The sequence below is a fragment of the Sander vitreus genome, chromosome 1 (assembly GCF_031162955.1).
Source record: "Sander vitreus isolate 19-12246 chromosome 1, sanVit1, whole genome shotgun sequence".
Classification (NCBI taxonomy): domain Eukaryota; kingdom Metazoa; phylum Chordata; class Actinopteri; order Perciformes; family Percidae; genus Sander; species Sander vitreus.
This window is the reverse complement of record NC_135855.1, coordinates 29081492-29102516: the sequence shown is the minus strand read 5'-3', so window position 1 is coordinate 29102516 and position 21025 is coordinate 29081492. Positions and strand designations below refer to the sequence as shown.

The 21025-nt window shown below is 40.9% G+C and overlaps 1 protein-coding gene across 2 annotated transcripts in view; it reads right to left on the bottom strand.

Moving 5' to 3' along the window:
- Nucleotides 1-16220, bottom strand: part of mdga1 (MAM domain containing glycosylphosphatidylinositol anchor 1) — a 208844-nt gene extending 192624 nt beyond the window's left edge. For both annotated transcript variants that reach the window (XM_078251814.1, XM_078251823.1), the window contains exons 1-2: nt 15640-16220; nt 14262-14351 (exon numbers count right to left, since the gene is read on the bottom strand). In XM_078251814.1, coding sequence (XP_078107940.1) covers nt 14262-14328 — 67 coding nt within the window. In that variant the 5' untranslated portion in view covers nt 14329-14351; nt 15640-16220. The remainder of the gene's footprint in view (nt 1-14261; nt 14352-15639) is intronic.
- Nucleotides 16221-21025: the final 4805 nt, after the last annotated feature.

The window sequence follows — 21025 nt, the reverse complement described above, 5'->3', positions numbered from 1 at the left end:
ATGTAATTAAGAAAAAGAGATTAACAGCTGCCATAGGTGATTTACTGGAACCCACACCAGTGCTTGATCCGGCCTCTCACCTCTATTGAAAGTAAGAGATGAGAGGACTGATTGATGGGCTTCAGGATTGTCACCTTTGCCATTTTAAAATGTTGGATCACCTGTTTTGAGTGGCGAGGCATCTAAAATGATTTTACTTTGAATAAAATAATTTAACATTTGATCATTTTATAAGGTTTTTGACTTTGCTAAGGTTCTCCACTGTCACATGTGGTCACGTCATTGTGTCAAGGAAATGAGTGATATTTGTGAAGGTGGGAAACAGAACGAATGAACAGCAAGTTAATTCAATCTAATAAAACAGACGGAGTTAAATTCATATACTTTGTATATTGAATGGGTAACAATTGTTACAAAAGATAGTCAGGGAAGTTGAGAGAAGATGGTAAGTGTATGCTGTAGAAACGGAAAAGAAAGTTTTATGAGACAATGGGAAGAAAAAAGGTATGACTTTAAGGGAAAGTTAAGTGTACAAGAATGTACTTGGTTAGTTGGTTAAAGACAGAAAGAGAGTGTTAAGTGACAGAAAGACAAAGAAAGAGATAAATGTACTTCTGAATTAGGATAATGGAGTTCATATTAATATTGTTGTTACAGAGACAACTGTAGCACTTGGGCTCCAATCTACAGGAGGGTAAACGTTTAGATGAGAATAGTATACATAGAATAGTATATAGAATAGAACTGCTATACCACAAGCACCAAAACGTAGGAAAAAGAGACAAATTATGTAATTTTCAGGAATGACTAATGGTAATTTCCAAGATGAATTGCTTTTAGATATTACTGTGATCTGACATATAAAAAAAATAAAAAATGAATTAGGATTTGTGTAGAACAAACATATGTTTATGAAATATAATGTTTTATTGTTGTTAAACTGCCCAACAAATATATAGGCCTACAAGTTTGGTTGAAATGATTAGCTGCTTAAAGACTTAGTTGATTGATAGAACTACTGTGATCATTTCCCATTTAAAAATGTGGGGACTTTTCTGTGTTGTTACTTTTAGTATTTGAAGTGCATATTTTATGATACTTTTCTTAGGTAATATTTTTGTATGGTTAAAGTACAAGTAATGCTTCTCGGAGGTGTTGTGTTTTGTGTTTATTCAGTGTGCCTCGATGGATGTCAGAGCGGACCTGTCTCACTCCCCTACAAGCTGATTCAGCATTCCATTCTGTGGGCAACTTTGGCCCCATCCCCGACACACTTACACCAGAAACGCATCTGGAGCTGGAGCAGCAGAGAAGGAGGGGCGACAGATTTGCAACTGCCCATGATTAAGTGGTCACCCAGATGGTTTTCAGGGCATGACCAGAGACTGACATTAAAGAAGTAACGTCACACATGCCTACAAAGTACTTTGGTGAAACATTCACAGATGAACTAATAATTGAGAGAGGACAAGCTGAAACGACCATAAAGATGAATCCAAGCTCCAAAAGTAAGAAGAAAATAAAACGCCTGGAAACTAAGAGCAGACAGAGGTTCAGGAGGATGGAATTTGAAGATGATGATGATGATGATCAGAGTGATTCAGAAGAGATCATGGGTGGATATGACCCTGTGATCAGACGAATGTTGGCTAGGGCGGAAAAAAGAGGTGATGAAAAATGGAGGAAACGAAAAGAGACAAGAGATCAGACCTCTGATGAAAGTGAAAATGGAGACAGCGATGAAGATTTGGAGAGTAGAGGAGCTACAGGATTTCATCCTGCAGCGATTAGCATAGAAGAGATTGAAAGAGACATGGAGCCATGCGTGTCATACTTGGAGAAGCTGAAGATACAGAGGGACAAATTGCTGAAAAAAGGATCCCAGGAAGTGGAGAAGAAGTATGCATTGCGTTCAAGAAAAGGGAAGACAAGTCAGAAGATGCTACCAGTGATAATCCAAGGACAGAATTTGGAGTATAAGCCTTTGCAGAATACCGATAGGTCAGATATTCTTGATAAGTTGCCTATTCTTCAAGAGGGGGCACATCCTTGGATTGCAAAGTTGGAAGAAATGTCGACAGGGACACAGTATGCCATAGGATATATTAAGAGCCTTTTGGCTAATCTTGTTGGGGTTCCAGCTATGGGAGAAGTTTTCCAGAGAGCTGGACTTAATCGATATGTAGGGACTTCTGTATATGATCCTGAGTTGTTGGCCGCAAGTAGAGGACGACTGTGGAGAGCGCTGAGAGATGCATATCCAACAAATGTGCATCCAGACAACATTCTGATTGAACCACTGGGACAGGAAGAAAATCCGAGAGCTTATGTGTCAAGAGCTCACCAGGTGTGGAGAAATATTACAGGAAATGATCCAGATCTGAGCCAACTGGAGCAGTCAATTTTGCGAACCAAACTGCAGAAGGGGCTGCCCCTACCAGTAAGGAGTAAGCTAGCAGAAGTGGTTGGACTTGGAAGCATGGAAAAAACTGTCAATCAGTGTTCACCAAATCAACAATCACCACCACAACTGCAGCCAAATCAGGTCCAACCTCAATTGTCCCAATCACCATTAGTGATTCCAGTTGTTTTATATCCACAGCCAGTTTTTGGACAGATACAGAATTGGAGAAGAAGAGGAAGATTTGATCCATACTTTATGCAATCTCCACAAGCGTGTTATAATTGTGGACTGGATGGACACTTTGCCCGTAGTTGTAATAGGCCAGGAGGGAATTCTAGAGGAAATTACAGAGGAGGATACAGGGGCCAGTCGAGGTCATTTGGAGGACCGGTGAACCCTTATAGGAGCCTGGAACTAGGATTCTAGAGGTGCCCAGAAGATCTGAAAGGGGGGTGTCATCAGGGCCGGAAAGAGATCAAGGACAATGATAGTCACAAGTTGGTACAGATCTCCACAGATGAGCGTTGACATCAGCAGACTGACCAGAGAAGGAGGGGGGAGAGAGAGACCGGATTTGCTCTGACGCATCAACGCATCGACACATCGACACATAAAAACGAGGTAATGCACCGACAAACACACATTTTGAAAATACACAGACTCTAAAGAAGTAATTATTTCTACTTTTAAAATAGAGTTACTCCTATGTGAACACACCTATATGAAGGGTTAAGACATGTCTCTAAATTAAGCAACTTGGTATGAAAACCTTACATTTTGTCAGTACCTGGTGATATACATTCTGTTAAATGTGTAATGACTTTCCTGTGACAGCTTCTAACAAGACTAGTGACAAATATGTTACTTTAGTTGGTGTGTCAGGAAATGTTAAACAAACATTTCACTGTTTTATTTTTGTGCTCCAATGACATAGGCAACTTTTGAACATGCTTCTATTATTTGAGTGCTGCCCGGATAATTTATTGGGAAGTGATTTTATGTACGAATTTGAATTGGATTGGATGTAAAGTTGTTACAAACAGCAGATTGAGAGTGCTCTTCTCGGAATTTTGTTAAAAATAAGCTTAGAACAATTGTGTGACTTTAAGTAAAATAGCCTGACATTAACATTAGTAAACTGTTCTTGGATGTAGTTTGTAAATGCACCTTTTATCTTTAACAAAAAAAAAAAGCAGGGCAAGGTGTATCACAAGTGTCATTAGGACCATATGGAATGCATGAAAACAGTAGCAGTGATAATGTGAGAAAAGATGAGACAACTCCCAATCACAGATATATTTTAGTCAAATTAAAAGTTATTTGCATTGGTTAATTTGTTGTTTATAGTGTACTAGTAATCTGTTTATGTCATTCTCTCTAAGTACGGATTCGCAAATGGAAATCAGTTATTACAGCCCAATGATGGATCAGCATCTTTTGTCATTTATATAAAGTTTAGAAATCTGATTTGAATTTCACTATTCTGCATAAGTTGCAGTGGTGTTACTGAAGCCTGTAGGGTTCTATAACTTACAAAGACTCCAGAGTGAAGCGGTGTAATTCATTGAATTTTGATAGAGATTACAATTTTGGCTTATTAATTACAGAAACAATTTAATGGAGAGGAACGATTGTTCTGCACACGCAAGTAGACTTGGTTTGTCTTGTGTTCAGAATGACAACGTAAAAGATGTTAAATGTGAAGAGTTTAGGATAATTTTCACAGATCAAGATGTTTACACTGATGTGTTGAGATGTTAGTTAAAGTCAGTCAGTCTAAATTTCAATGAATGCTTGCATTGGGCAATTGAGAATTCAGTATTGACTAACACCGGCATGGTTATAATTTTATAATGTGGCAAAGTGGCTGCATTGCTTTATGCTAGTATGTTGTTGTGTGTCATGTTACTTTTCAGCCTCTGTCTAGTTTATACAGGAATGTCAAATAGATGAGGTTGAAGGAGGGGGTGTTGAACATAAGGAGATTTATTACACCCACTATCTGGTAAGCAAACAGTAAAGGGAGACTTTTGTGTGGTCCTTTTAGAAAGCGAGTAATTATATGCTACAAAATGATTGGCTCTTGAAATAAATTTGGTCCTCTCCATCCATACGTGTTAAAAGAAAAAGGGATGTTTATGATTTGGTCGATTTGTTTGATTTAATTTGTTGGTGTGATGTTGGGGTGTTTCGTGTTCTTTTTGATCATAGGGGGGAAATGGAATGTGATTCATATTTATATTCGTATAATTATTAATTTTTTGTGTGTAATTTGATGTGTAATGTTTTAATATTCATGTGTTGTCCTGCAAACGATACTGGTTGTTTTTCTTTTCTTCCAGAGCATATGGGAGAATGTGCAGAGGGGATACTGATACAAATATGGACAATATGAATGGACTGAGAACTCTCAACTAGGACATTGTGGAAACGTTCAGATTTCATCACACCAATACTGCATTGATAATCAACGCTGCTGAGAAACTGCAGTGTAGTGGACTACATTCCTGTGTTTGTCTGCTATATATACATGTTTGTATGAGTACTATATACTTTGTATCATATACTTTTTGCATTAATTGTTTGAAGAATGATGTTTTCTGTCATGGAGTGAATATATGGAGACCTCAGATGTTTTTCTTTTTTTTTGACGCTTAGGGATATGGGATCTAGGCAGGGACAGGTCCATTGGACGGTCCTAAGGGTTGACCTGCCTGAATTTGGACATTGTTTTGATTTTTATTTCATTTTCTGAGGTTTTCACATGTATTTGCTTAAACCATATCTTTACATAAATTGATAAAGATTTATTTTCTAATTGATCTGGAGTACTGAGGTGGTCGCCTAGGGCAGAGGGGCCGTGAGAGAGTTTTCCTATCTTGATTGATTGATGGTTATTTGGAAAGAAAGCTGCCAGATAGGTTTTTCGCTCTCGCACTCCATAAATTAAAATTTTGTTACACTCTATAAATCTGTTTACACTCCAAAAGTTATATTATAAGGAACCTGAAGTAATGAGAAGTGTTATTCTGTTGTAATCCTACTCTTTTTGTTTTTCAAGACTTTATTAAGTCTTGTAGGGGGGAAATATGTAACATTCTATAACTTTCTATAAACTTTGACTTAAGATTTGGTATAAGGAGATGCATGAACTTTACCCCACTTTTATTGAAAACATCTGGAAACTGTTAACATGAGCAGAGGGCCCCCCAAGACAGAAGAGTCCTTTTTTGGAGTTATGCCAGATAAAAGGCATCAATTGGTCAGCCTACTCCAATCATATACTTACATATATCACGTCTTATGTTAATATAATGCACAGGATATATACTGTGTTCACACAAAGAAAAGGCAGAGCGACAATTTTTGAAGATTGGGTTGATTGCCTCTCCGAGCTCCTGCAGAAGTTTGTATAATTGATGCTGAAATCTCTGATGTAATAAACCTTTTCATAATCGAGATCAGTGTCAGCGGATTCCTCTTCATACAGCATTACTATTGAAGACAACAAGAGTGAGAACGAGAACTAGAGAGAGAGCGAGAGAGAGAGAGAGAGAGAGAGAGAGAAAGAGAGAGGGCGAGAACTCCAAGCAGCACGCATTGCTGAATTATTGAGGCCAGACGTGTGTAAGAGCAGAAGATAGATTTCCAGTGTTGATCCCTGCCTGCTGTCAGAAAGTTTAGTTGGACACGACCAACTCCAGCAGTTGTGGTTGTTTTGTTGTTGTTCGGGGGTTTTCAGTGCACACCACAGGGATAGGCAGAATTATGTGGGAGGAGCAGCCTGAAAAAGTATGGTTTTAGAAGAGTGTGTGCTTCCTGGCACTCTTTAAGTCAGAGCATATCTGTATGATAAGGTTTTCCCAGGCAGTCAGTAGCTGTGTGCATGTTTTCTATGAAGTGACAGATCAATATAGGCCTGTGCTGAAGGTGCGACAGGCAGCGAGAACGGCTGCCTGTATGCATAGCTCTCTGAACATGGTGAAAAAACACCATTTGCTCAGTGTGAGTCAACAATATTGCAAATCTTTTAAAGCTCCCTTAGGAGATTTACACCTACTCTTAAGACCGGCACAATGTGCCAATGCCAACAGATTTACAAAAAATATGAAAGATAATCAAATATAATCACATTAACCCTGATGTAACCAGCATTCATGGAAATAGTGTTTGTTTTAGACACAATTTAGATCATATGTTTACTAAATTGATGAAAAAAAACAGACAAACTTAAAGTCCACCTTCACTCAATAATGTTTTGCCAGTGGTTACTTTACTTGGATGTCTCATATAAACTGTGCTGAATGATGCAGGTGCAGAGTTTGATACTAGAAGGGTGTTTTAGGGGGAACATTTCTCTGTGCTCACCTTTAATCTCTTTAAAGCAACATCAAAGATTCTTTTGTACCTTAAAATAATGTTTCCAAAATCATTTCAGTGGTTCATCAACTCGTAACAGGGTGAACGGCACTTCTGCATTCGCTTTGCGGCCCTCTATCGGCTAAAACCGCACTATGCAAGTTTGCCAGATCAGGTAGCGGATCTGTAGTTAGAATGAGAACGGTAATGGACAATTCCGCTTCCAACCTGTAGGGGGACCGAAGAGGAAAAGTGCTTTGGTGTTTCTTTAAACGCGTGAGCATGATATTATACAACTAAATAGTTTGGAAGCAACCATGGTCCAATTTGCAACTTATAAGAGTGTGCTGTGGAAACGTGAAGCCTCCAGTGCACATACACTGAGGATGGATTGTGGATTTGTTTCAATAAGGTAGGAGTGGGTGTAATTCTAATAATTTGGTAAATGGTAATTTAACGTTTTTTGCCAAAAAAACACATCAGACACTAGTTATTATTCCAAGCAGGGTATTTTTGTCTTGTCTGTGGAAGGGATATTTATTGCCACTATCTGTGAAACCTGTGAAACCACCCAGTGCAATACTGAAAGCAGCACATACAACTGCACTTATTTTCACATTTCCAAAAACAAAATCTGCATCAGAATAATTTGAAAGATGCTCCGGTCAAAGAAAAAAAAATCCTACACGTATCGGCTTTGAAAATATGTTAAAAACATAGATGCATAGAATGAAGAATGACGCCAAAGAAAGAAATAAGTGCTGAAGACAAAGAACAGGAGAATGTTAGAGAAGGCAGTGAAGAAGAAAGAGAGTGACAGTGTGACGAAATGTGCAGGAGGCAGACGGTCTCTGATGTAAGCCATGTTCTTTCCGCTGTTCACAACCGTCCTGTCGCCTTTATGAATAAGTTACACGCCAAATGTTCCCTCCCTCTCATGTACATGCATGCAAACGCACCCACCGACTATGCACCTTATTCCTTCACTCTCAAGACATCTGAGATCAGGCCCTGTGCAAACACAAAAAAACACACCTACACTCCAACAGCTTAGCCTCGACTACAGTATATTAACATATTAAAATGCTGCATACTATATTATATTAAAATGCATTCATAAATCATGTACATGACACCAGCACAGACACACATAGGTCTATGTTCCTTTATGAAGCTGAGCCAGTAAGAAGTGCTTGATAATGTCAGACAGAGTGACAGGAGTACAGAGGAGGAAAGTGAAGTCTCACTGCGTTTTTTCCTACTCACAGGGCACCCACGTCATCCTGTTATGCTCTGGACCACTTTCATCCAAAGTAGTGTGTGGTCTGTGTGTTTGTGTGTGTGTGTGTGTGTGTGTGTGTGTGTGTGTGTGTGTGTGTGTGTGTGTGTGTGTGTGTGTGTGTGTGTGTGTGTCGTCCTGTTACGCTCTGGACCACTTTCCTCCAATGTAGTGTGTGGTATGTTTGTGGTCTGTGTATGTGTGTGTGTGTGTGTGTGTGTGTGTGTGTGTGTGTGTGTGTGTGTGTGTGTGACACTGACTAACATCATGATACAGAGGGATGAGAGTGGGTGAAAGTGAGGTAATGATCTATGAGTTCAGAGAAAGGTAAATGCAGTGAGAGATGTTTGTGCACATGCGTGTCTGTATGTGCATGTGAAAACTGTGCGTGGGCTCTCATGTGTGTGATTGTGCGTTGATGTGATCTGCATGAACAAGAACATCATCATCCGAGAGAGTGGAATACAAACACAGGGGAAAAAAAGGAAATAAAAATGAACAGATAGAAAGGGGGGTTATGTGATGATCTGTGAACAAAGAATTATAATAATTATACTTCCTACTCTACTTCAGTACAGACACATGCTGCTGGAGCCTGCAGTGATTCTCAACATTTCACTCCTCCTCGTCAAACTTGTACCTTTGATTTCTACTCCTAACTTGGAAAATAACGGAAATATCATCAGGGAATATAGATGATACATTTCAATCAGTCTGTCAATCTGTATTTATTCATACACACTCAAAACAGAGGATAGGGATTCAAGTTGTTTCACAGCTTTGTACAGACAAAATATGATGCATGTCACAATTAACCATGTCATCCAGTGGATTTTAGTGCAAAACTTTAGGAAAATATACATGTTGGGAATTATATGTATTGCTTTCTTGCCGTTTAGTTCAATGAGAAGATCGAAATTCCAATGTTTCCTGTCTTTATGCTAAGCTAAGCGGCCCCTGCCTTAAGCTACATATTCACTGTACAGACATGGTACCTTCTCATTTACAGGTCCTATGACATGCTGCTTTTTGGATGCTTTTATATAGGCCTTAGTGGTCCCCTAATACTGTATTTGAAGTCTCTTTCCCAAAATTCAGCCTTGGTGCAGAATTACAGCCACTACGAGCCAGTCCCACAATGAGCTTTCCTTAGGTCTTGCCATTTCTGTGTCTGTAGCTTTAAATGCTATTGAGGAGCAGAGAAAGGGGAGGTAACCTTACTCCTTATGACGTCATAAGGAGGAGACTGTTCTTTACAAAAAGACATCTTATGCGTCATGTCTTATGCATCATGTCTGGTGGAAAGAGCCACTTACGACAAACGTAAGAGGCAAGCAGACAGCTTACACTTCAGTGTTGACACATATATTACACCAAGACTTGCCAGGCCATGCTTTCTAAGGAGATATATTACTATCACACATCAGGGCCCCTGTGTGCCAGGCTGCCCACCTCTACCTGCTTTGTGCCCACCTTGAGCTTAGAGTGTAACTGGTGGGAGATATATCAGACCTCCCAAGACGTCTTAGCGCTCTTATCCTTTAGCCCCAGGTAGCGAGGCTAGTGTAAACCACAGTCAACATATCACTTTGGCCAGAGGCCTATGGCTCTGCTGCTGACCTGTCGGTTAATAGAATGGTGTGAGGCTTTAATATCCAGTCACCCATACAGATAAATAGGAAACTAGGGAGAGGAGAGGAGAGGAGAGGAGAGGATCAAGGCCAAAACAAGTGGCAAAAAACCAGCTGCGTAAGCATCAAAACAAGGAGGCTTCATACTGCATTGTTTATGTTCTCAAGCTATGACCTTTTCAGTATCAGGGCAGCAAAGTCTACACTGCTACACAAAGGACCTAGTTAATGTGAGAAAATCTACTGAAATGGCCACCACACCATAATAGAGGAGTGTGATGCGTAAGATGAGAAAGCAGAGGTTAACGCGTATATGTCATGGCTGTAAAAAAAATCTAATGGAATCTGTACAGCTTTGCTAAGCGCAAAATAGCACGTTAGGGGAGGGTCATACCTCTTTTTCAAATCATTTTGGAGGGTCAGAGAAAATGTATTACTGGCGAGGGGAGGGTCAAGTCTTTTTAGCCTAAAGGTCCCAAAACTCCTTTTAATAAATAAGGAACGGTCCCTTAATCAAACCTAATACAGAGGGAAAGGTCATCTGTCAATCGCTGAAATTACTGATCATGTCCTCTGTGTGTGTGTGTGTGTGTGTGTGTGCGTGCGTGCGTGCGTGCGTGCGTGCGTGCGTGCGTGCGTGCGTACGTACGTGCGTGTACAGTGATCAGAAATAAAGCTAATAAAGAGGTAAAGAGTAGGAGGAGGATAGTAGGTGTCAGACTGTGGGGGGTAAAGGAGTATCTCCATCTCTAGCTGCAGTCTTCTTTCTATCACTGTCTCTGCTCCCCTCCTCCACTGCCTCAGAACCGCCAATAAATTATGGATGCTTATTAGAAAAGGGCAATATTCAGCATCCAAAATAAACACAGCAGCAAGAGACATGAAAGAGACACAAACAAAAAGTGCTGATGATGGTAGAGGAAGAGTTAATGTCACACAGGAGCCAGTGGCCAGGCCAGTTAAACCTGGAATGATCTATTTCTAGGTCACCGGCTTTCAACCCATGTGCCATGGCAAGCTAATGTACTGCAACGAGTAAAGCCACATTAAGACAATGCTCAAATGTTAGGTGCTCGTCAACACACACACACACACACACACACACACACACACACACACACACACACACACACAGCAAATAAAAAACTAGCAATGTCTTCCAAGCCCTTCATTCTTCCTTGGGCAACATCTTCAAAGTGATGTTAAATTTGTGTGTAATGTAGACATATTCAACTTTTTCACTTTCTGCATCTCTTGTAGTGCTTTGTTCCATGGCCAGTGGCAAGGCCCCAACTCTCCCACTGCTGCAAGGGCCTTGCTCAATTCTTTTAAAAAAAAAACACTGTTAAGCTAAATCATTGATTTAAGTTCATTAAATGTTCTGTTAACAAGCACATGATGAAGCATCGTATTGCAGGCTAATGCAGTTTGGATTTCATCTACAGCACCATCTAATGCTTTTGTGTGACTTTGTCGAGCAATCAATAATTTGGTGTCCCTGTGAACTCTGTTGCCTCACAGAGTGTGATGTGATGCAGCACCACAAAGATGGAGAGACACTTTTCTGGTACAATTTGTCATAACTGTTCACACTTCAGATGAGGAGACACATTCTGCCAGACTGTGTTGACATTTTCTGAACCTCCTCTAATCCATAAGTATGTTGAAAGTTGGTGCATGTGAATGCCATCATGCTTGTAATGCCTGGGATTACAGGATATGCAGATTAAATAAACTTGAAAATTGCTGTAAATGTATGCAGGGATATTTGCAATCAGTGTATGGAGATGGCATATAAAAAGCTTATCCCAAACAAACTGTAGGAAAGAGTAGAGGACTAAAAACTGCCTACTTTAAAATGATCTTCATAAATGTGCATACTGTAACAAGGCTTAACGTGAAAGAAACTTTTTCCTTTGAAATAAAGCATTGCGTTTCCTTGGTGCACTTGTCTATGTAATTCCTATTTGACGGACAAGTGTTACACGCTTTTTGACAGCCTATCAAAATTCACAGAAGTACAATCAATACTACACTGCTGCAAGAGAAACAGTGACTGATCCACAAGTCCCTGCTGAGCCAGCAAACTGTTGCAGTGGCAAGAAAGGTGTGTCTGCCGCGCCAACACGTCCCACTTACACATGCACACTCTCACACACAGACTCACAGGTTTGTGGGCTTACACACATATAGATCACATCCGTGCATGCATTTGGCACGTAAACTCACATTCACACTCACGAGCATGAACACCTGCACGCAACAGACTCACAGGCATGAGCTCACAAAAACACACACATCCAAACACACCCCAGAGAAGGCTACAGTAAATGAACCTCACAGCCGTCCAAAGCGCTGACATCAATCAGGCATGCTTACACCGCTCGGCTCCCGACGGACAGCGAGTCGCATCTGTCTGCTGGAGCAAGTGCTAAACAATTCCAAAGTGAGGGAAACCATTTTATGCGTATCTGCATACACAGCGAGCGAGCGAGCCAGACTCGTTGGCTCTCTTCCCAATCTTCCCTACTCGTGTTCTTCTCCGCAATTGTGCAAATTGCAAAACGATTTGTTCTGTCTGAATGACTCTTTTTAATGACGATGATGTATCGATACATGAAACAGTTGTTGCCCAGGTACGCACAGCTGAGCACCACCACCACACAAGCCACATGGGAAGCTGGGGCCTGTGAATGCTGGCCGGTATGATTCCCACAAATCTTTGAGACTTTTCGTCCCTCAGCAAAGACTGAAAAACTGCTGTTGCACATAAGACAAATAACCTATTACACTGGAGGGAAAGACCATCATAAAAAGAAATGATTGCAGCTTCACCACTGGCACTGACTGCATACCTTTCTGCTTTGCATATTTGTGACAGAGCCCACGAGGCATGGTGCACAAATTCTTCATGGCAATCAGTATCACCCTGTAGAGAATCCAAAACTGTTTCCTACAGTTATTATGAACCAAACAAAATGAGGACAAGAATGCACAAGGGCAGGCAGGAGATGTGAGATGCCTAACTCAGAAAAGTCACAGACATGAGGAGAAAATTGATTGAAAAAAATAAACAGAAACTCCTAGAAAATGATTGCTGGAACTGAAAGTCACTCAGAAGTTCTGGATACCTTTTATTTTGAAACTGATATGTTACAAAATGTCTAATATATTTATGCTGGAAATATTTTTGGAAGGAACATAACAGATCTATGTTAAATCCTGGCTTTATCAACAAGCAGGTAAAACAATGATCCCAGATAATGTCACTAAAACTCATGCTACATTATTTTTCATTGAATGGTTTGTCATTTCCTTTTAAAAAAAACAGATAGTGGGGAAAAAATAAACTTCTCGAGATCCCATCCAGCACTGTCACAGAACGTAGATACTGTTTTGTCTGCGGCCGTGGGTCACAAAAACACAACCGATTTTGAAAAAGAACATTTCATTCATTGAAATGAATGAAAACACCTCACTTCATTGTTTGTTGAGAAAGCTGCATGTGCTTCAATTGGTGGTAAAAACAAAATACATGCAGAGAAAAGATCTCAGGAAAGCCTGTAAGTGGTTTTAATTGACACTAATACTGACACGTCGCCTGCAGTATGAAGTATTAGAGTGGCATGAACCTGATTAGTTAGCAAGGACTTCAACATGGGCCTACGTGCTTCAGCAAATGACAGATTGTCAGCATTTCTCAGTGTGACGGCATGCTGTGGGATTGCTTGTGACAACAGCACTCCATGCGACTAAACAGACCTTGTTTTCAATGGCTGCCACATGTCTTCAAACATCAAAATCAAAGCATCAAAGCTGACGGATCAGTTTGTGTGTTTGCCTTGCCCGAAGGGACGGGAGGATGCATATCTGGCCTGTAACTGAAGAAACTAAGCCTCTGTAGTACAGCGAGAAAGTCTTAAGAGGGAATAAATCTCCACTTTATCCCCGAAAGCACAGTGTGACTGTCCTGTTTAACCTGACAAAGGCGAGCCATGTCGCAGAGAGCTCTGCCACTCTTATTCCTGTTGAAACCTGTTGTCTGTGCGTGTGTGAGTGCAGTGGGTATGGGGGAAAGTAGGAAGTTAAATAGTGGCCCAACTATTACCTCCATTGAGTAATAACCATAAAGCATAACCAATAATTTAAAGTTTGAGCATACTTTGTGGCATAAAGCACTAACATGTGGGCCTAATGTAGATTTTTGCCATAAGGATTTATATCAGCCTAAAAATGGAATTGGATTGGATTTACAGTAGGTGGGTTCCCCTCCACTACACTGCTGGATGTTTTCCCAGCTGCTTCTTGAGACTTCTAAGAAGCAATATCTCCCTTTCAAGTTAATTTGCTGTCGATCTGCCTGAAGCTATTCTCGCAGTAGTTTAAACTCCACTTATTACACTGCCTCCTATTAGCACGTCGTGTTGAAACACGGACAATATGTGGCGCAGAGAACCCCTAATTAAGGTTATGGGCTAATAATTGGACAAATTAACATCACTGCTGCAATGGAGCTCAGTCAGCCTGCACTAATAAAGTATACATTGATGTGTTAATAGGAATACATTTGTAAACATTGCATTATTACCGTAAACTCCTTGGCCCCAGGCAAGAGGATAGACACTAGAAAATAACAAAATCCAGAAAAGCTCCATGTTCAGCTCACTTCCGTCATAACCTAAGAAAGAGAGAGAGAGAGAGAGAGAGAGAGAGAGAGAGAGAGAGAGAGAGACAGAGAGAGGGAGAGCGAGAGAGAGAGAGAGAGAGAGAGAGAGAGAGAGAGAGAGAGAGAGAGAGAGAGAGAGAGAGAGAGAGAGAGAGAGAGAGAGAGAGAGAGAGAGAGAGAGAGGGGTTAAAACAGAGGCACAGAGGGGAACGGCCTGCAGATGTATGTGACAAACAAGAGGCGACAGCTGATTGATTGTTATCAAAAAGTAAGAAGAGCTACTTTCAATTGATTTTTTTCATGTTCAACTATGTCTCCTTCAAGCCCTTAAGCCATGAAAATAATATCACAGAGCAATTTAGCCACACAGCCTATCGTTTCATTCGATTTATAGGACGGGCAATTCAATCACAAATCGTGGATTATACCAAGTTCACAAGCAAGGCTGCGTGTGTTAGAAAATTGGAGATTGATAGGATTCTGACAACGTGACTTAACTCCATCCTCACTGGTGGGGCGGGGGTGGATGGGGGTCAGGTGTAGTCAGGACAGGAGAAAACTTAGGATCAGACTGCAGTGATTATCAAGGATAGATAGCCTATAAGCTACAACAAGTGGGGTCATGCACGTTGGACCCCAAACACCCACATCGCTTTTGCTTCAGATCTATATAAGCTTATCACGCATACAATGTTTTTTGCAGCAACGAGAGGGTCATAGGTCTACTCCTTTTTTTTATCCTGGTATTTGTAGCACTGTCTTTAAATCTCATGTCGGTGTTATTTATCTGTGACTCTTCTGACCGAACATGAGGATTTCCTCCGACGTCTGGCCCTGAGTCGGCTGCATTGACAAGTTGCAATACACAGCGCGCCGTGATCAAAGTTTCAGTAGGCTATAGATGGATGGGAGTCAATACCCAGCATTAATGTCCCGATCCGCTGAATGAGACTTGCTTATACCAACATGTGGTCTAGTACTAGGCTACATGTCAGTATAAACAAGTCTCATTATTGTCTGCGTAAAAAAATAGATTATGGAAATTAAAGAAAGGAGGGTGTGAAGACCCAGAATTTGAATTTCACTGGTGAGGCATATTAAGGGTAATTAGAGAAAAGAGCAGCTTTGATGGAGAACAGAGAAACATTAAATAGGCTAGCATTATGCCTGCTTTAATAAATACACATTTCGTTCTTTAAAAATCCCACAGACATGAAGCAAAGTCAATAGATAAAACATATAACCCTGACAGAAGTAAAACAGTCTCCGTGCAGGCATGTAATACCTGCCGCGCGTCTACCTTGTCTCCGATGTGCCGTCCTTTGGGTCAGTCTGCCAGCGCTGCGCTCACTTCTCCCGGTTCAGCGAAGAGGATTCCTCCGCTCTCCTATAGACCAACCCGTCTCCGTGTCTCTCCACAGAATGTGTTGAAAAGTTATATATCCTCCTCCAGTGGGCGTCCGGTGTGAGGTTTACAATTCCCGGGGAGTATAGTGGAGAGTTTTCTGAGCTCCCAGACCTCTCAAATGATCTCCTTAGTGTGTTAAACTTTTATTTTACGCACGGAGAGAAGCGGGCAGAGGAATCTTACCGCTGCTCGAATCCACAAGAGAGTCCCTCTTCCCAAAGATGAAAAAAAAAAACATAAAACCACTTTCCCTTTGGAAAAACTCAAGCAAGGCTATGTGCAAAAAAAATCCTAAACCCGGTCTCCTCTTTTGTGGATTTTTTACTTTTAAAGGCGTGTTTGAAATGGCTTTACTGTGCGTGTCTCTCTCTGCCTCTGACCGGTGACAGGCTAGTGAAGCCCTTCTAACACAATCATGCGCTCTGAAAATGAGCTCGCCTCCGCTCGTTCAATCAGCGCTGTGTCTGTGGACTTCAAGTGATGCTGGCCAAGTGGAATATGTGCGCAGACTGAGAACGACCGCCCCTGTCTGTGAAGGGAGAGAGAGGGATGGTGCGAGGGGAGGGGAGGGAGCACAGAGGCTTCCACATAGATGCGCTCAAGCCTCACAGCTCCACACTGAACAGGTTGTCAAAAGAACAACATTGCTCCCCTCTCTCTTTTCTCCCCTCCCAGTCTCCCATTCACTCTGAAATAGGTTTTCAACCCTTTTGGGTGCCACAGGATGCCTCCAAGGAGACAGTGGTGATTTGGGTGTTTTTTTCTGTTATCGGGTCTTTGGTGGAGGGTGCCACACATCGTAGTTGCCAATTAGAACTGAAAGGCGCTCCGAAAGTTTTTCTGCCTAATGGAGGAGCCCTTAACACCATCACCCCTCCCCGTGGACCAATTATTCACGACAGAAAAAAATCGACTGATTCTCTCTCATTCTCTCTCTCTCTCTCTCTCTCTCTCTCTCTCTCTCTCTCTCTCACACACACACACACACACACACACACACACATACATACATACATAGGACACACACTTACATCAACTACCCCCCCCTTCTGTTTTCTCGACTCATTGTGCCGGCGGGTTTTTACTTCCACACGTGGCCACGAGGGGGCGGGTTTCAGCTCATCGCCACCATTTGGTTGTGTGTGTGTGTGTGTGTGTGTGTGTGTGTGTGTGTGTGTGTGTGTGTGTGTGTGTGTGCGTGCGTGCGTGCGTGCGTGCGTGCGTGCGTGCGTGCGTGTTATGGGATCTGAAAGCATCCCGTCCAGAGCTGTTGGTCCATCACGAAGTAGTTTAAATATCAAGCAGCCTGCAGACTGGAGCAATATGATGTAACTATTGTTGTCCTTACTCACATAATTCTGCATAACAAAGAAATACATCCACATTTTAACCTTGAGGATTCATGTCAGATGAATATCTGTTTGGTAAATGCTTTATCTGCTTGAAGTACTGAGGGGGTGGATTCTAATATTTCAGGATAATGTGTCGTAATCAATTTTACTGCATAATCTCAGCACATAAACATAATATCCCACAGACCATTCACCTGTGGCAGAGAGACCATGAGTATAGCCTAACTATTTTAATCTTACAGTAGTTAGCAAAACATTATTCTAACTAGTTTTTATTTTTCTGACTCTAGTCTCAGTTTATGTTTGGTCTGATCAGGTAACTGATTCACTTAATTAATTAGTAAGTGCACACACACACACACACACACACACACACACACACACACACACACACACACACACAAAGAGCTCCACAGGTGCATCTGCCGGTTGTGCGCTTTGCTCAAGAGCATCTCTCTACTCAAGGCAGGGAAGAACATATTCTGTTTAGCCGCCAATATTTAATTGTCTAGGATTAGAACTAGCAACCCTCCTGACACCAATGCAATGTCAATGTTAATTAATGTAATCACCACATGACAGCTTGAAAGACGTTTACTAGAACTAGAACTTTTTTGAAATATTTTCCATTGCCCCAATCCTGTAAACTGGGACTTTTAGAAGCAGCATATGTTAGCATTACCAAAAGAAATGATATAGGTGGATTTGTTCCTCATCCTTGTTATTATAAACCGACCCAATTAGAGTATTTTAACCATTTTGTTATTCAACTAATTCATAATCATGATCACTGGGAACAAAGTTTTTAGAGGAACAAACTTTTAACGCAGATTGCTCTGTGCCAGTAACATTTGTACACTCCAATCTGAACAGTGAGCAGTAAATATTCAGTGTTTTCATCTGACATTCCTAAACAGAATCAAGACACTCAGTAATTAGTTAGCTTTCTCAATCCAAATGAATCATTTAGTCAGAGTAAACAAAATCATGGGATCTGGCTCAAGTATCTTTCATTTCCTTCCTTTTCTTTTTCCCCTCATATTGGGCTACAGCCAGCAGTCTTGGCATGTCTTGCAGGGAGCACATCATTGCTGCTTAAGGCAATGAATCTCAAAAGACAACATGTTGTAAGAACAACCTTGGGTGGCAGCCACACACAAATGCACACACATACACATCCCACTACAAGAAACCATTTTTTTTGCAAAGAATTGCAGAAGGCTGCAGAGAGAAGCAATAATTGCAGTGGATGCAGAGAGCCAACAAAGAAGTGAACACAAAAACAAAACTTTCCAACCCAACCTGGAAATTCAAAAGAATAAAATGCAACATAGTGTCATGGAACGTGGAAAAAGCATTTTCACGAGAAAATTAATCAGTTTAGTTGTGGAATACCAAAGTTTTAATGCAGTGGTGTACTTTTCCTAAAGAAACTGGAGATGCATTAGGTGAGGGCATTTATAGATAACCACCAGCCAATGAAATATAGTATTACTGCCAAAGGTGATAACTCAAGTGTTATTACAGCCTGCAAATTACAGTGTCATTTTGTTATACTGCTGGCTAACAATAAAACACTGACCTGTACTTATTGCTTTATAGATATTATGAAGAAGTCTTTGTGATTGAATTTCTTAAAAATGTACTTTAGCCTCCATTATGAGCTCAGAAATGTACACTGCAAACTGTTTTTAAATATGGAATTATTATTAAACATTATGAGGTATCATATTATTGTTTCTGAAAAACAAAACAACAGACTCATTCTAGTGGCTTAACATAAACATGTTAACCATTGCTATGAGCCATTCATTTCTTTTTTTCATTATATAGATAAATATAAGAGCTATTTGAACAAAAGTCCTACAATTAACACCTCAAGATAAATAGCATCCCTGTTGGTGTATCTAAATGTACTGTATCTCCAGCCCAGACTCTTATTTTTGCAGCCCATCTCCTTTACGCTGCAGACTGTAATGTGATGTGAGGTGCTTGGTCAAAAAAAAATCTGGTATGCTCAGTAATTGATGTTCCCATCAGTGTAATTCAATCACAGCACAAAGTGCTGTATAGCAGCACCAAGCACTTCCCCACATAGAAACAGTTAAATGGACAGAAAAGATACACTTGAGACTGCTGATAACTTCATTGTCTGTGTGTGTGTGTGTGTGTGTGTGTGTGTGTGTGTGTGTGTGTGTGTGTGTGTGTGTGTGTGTGTGTGTGTGTGTGTGTGTGAGGGGGGGAGACACTGGGAAGAAGAACAGCAATATAACTCTGTTAAACAGAGATGTGATAACATGATCCTCAACTTGACAACTCAACACGTCAATACACAGACAAGGAAGGATAGTGACCGATGCAGAGGGCTGAGAGGATTTGGAATCCCTGTGAGAGATTAAAGACCGACATCTGACGACAGAACAGACGAAGGGTCTCCAATAGCTGACAGTGTTTTATTTTCTAAATACACAGAGCAAAGATTATGCATTGTTATCTTGGTTCTATGAGCACATGTGGAGCAACTGGAATTGGCTCTAAGGGAAATTTGCACCTATTTTTTCAATGTGGATAATTCCACCAATGCTACCCAGTGCAAGCTGTATAAATGTCTGCAATACCATAACCAAACGTTGTCAAGCCAGCAACGAGTATAGTAGGTTGATAAGGTTAGAAGGTGCTAACTGTGTTTAACTTGGTTGCTCACCCAAATTCCGACTGTACAAGGGACACAAAGACCTGCCAAACAGGGCTGATTAACCTACATAGTATACCACAACCTGCAGGGTCTCAAGGGGAAAAAAAGCCCACCATACATGCACGACCACGAGCAACACCCAGAACAAGTAGCAGCCATTATTGCATCTAGAACGGAGGTGGGACCTCCCAGGATAACACATCAGTTAGACTGACATGAGGGGCAACAGAGAGGGACCATCTTTGACCACCAGTCATCATCTCATTTATTATGTTGCTGTGTAGTCACTTAGAGGAAATGGATGCAAGTTTATGGTATAATGACCTTTTTTTTTCCTGCTGTTATCTTAGCCAACGCATGTATATTCCTCATTTTCTGTATTTTGTGTGTAGACTGACAAGTAAACATTGAACACGGATGTTTAAACACATGTTGTTAACTCCAGTTTTCAATGACAAGCTTTTCTTAACATTTATTGATTACATGATTGATTTGTTGTTTTCATCAATATCTGATCACTGTAACTAAAGAATGGTTAAGGTACGGGAGATAGCAACTGACCCCATATCCACACCCTCACTACTACACTGAGCTAAATCAATGGCACATTAGGTCCGTCACTGGCTGAATGTTGGCATTGAATGCAAATTACTACTGCATAATTGTCCATAGTGAACATAATTTGCAGGAGAGTGGTATCATATTTTGCTCAATTATCTTCCTTGAGGGCAATTTGACAAACTGGCAGCCATCTCTCATTGGCAGTATATTAGATAAACTATTTTGAAGATATAAACTATTTTCTTTCTTTTGACTGAGAGAACAAAACTCCAAAGGGTAGCAAAAAAACATTAGCATAGGAAATTGGACCATTGGCAGATGGCTAATAACCGATGTCAAAAAAATGCTATTTTGCTTTAGTATAATGTCTGTTGTCTGCTGAAGTTATGGTGCATTATGCAAAACTGATCACCAACAGCAAAAATGCTTCCCCTAGCATGTGACAGAAATCCTGTAGTCCTTTTAAGCTGATGGATCATTTCCAAAAAACAAAGTAAACAAGGGAAACAGTGATCCTCATCAGTCACAGTGTACAGCCTTATTCCAGAAGGTGTGCATGCACTCGTGTTTTTTGTGTAGGACAGACGGACAGAAAGACAGACAGAGGAGGCATAGCTGTCCACGAGCATGTGACACCAGCTGGTCCGTGTCAACCTCTCCACCCACCCAA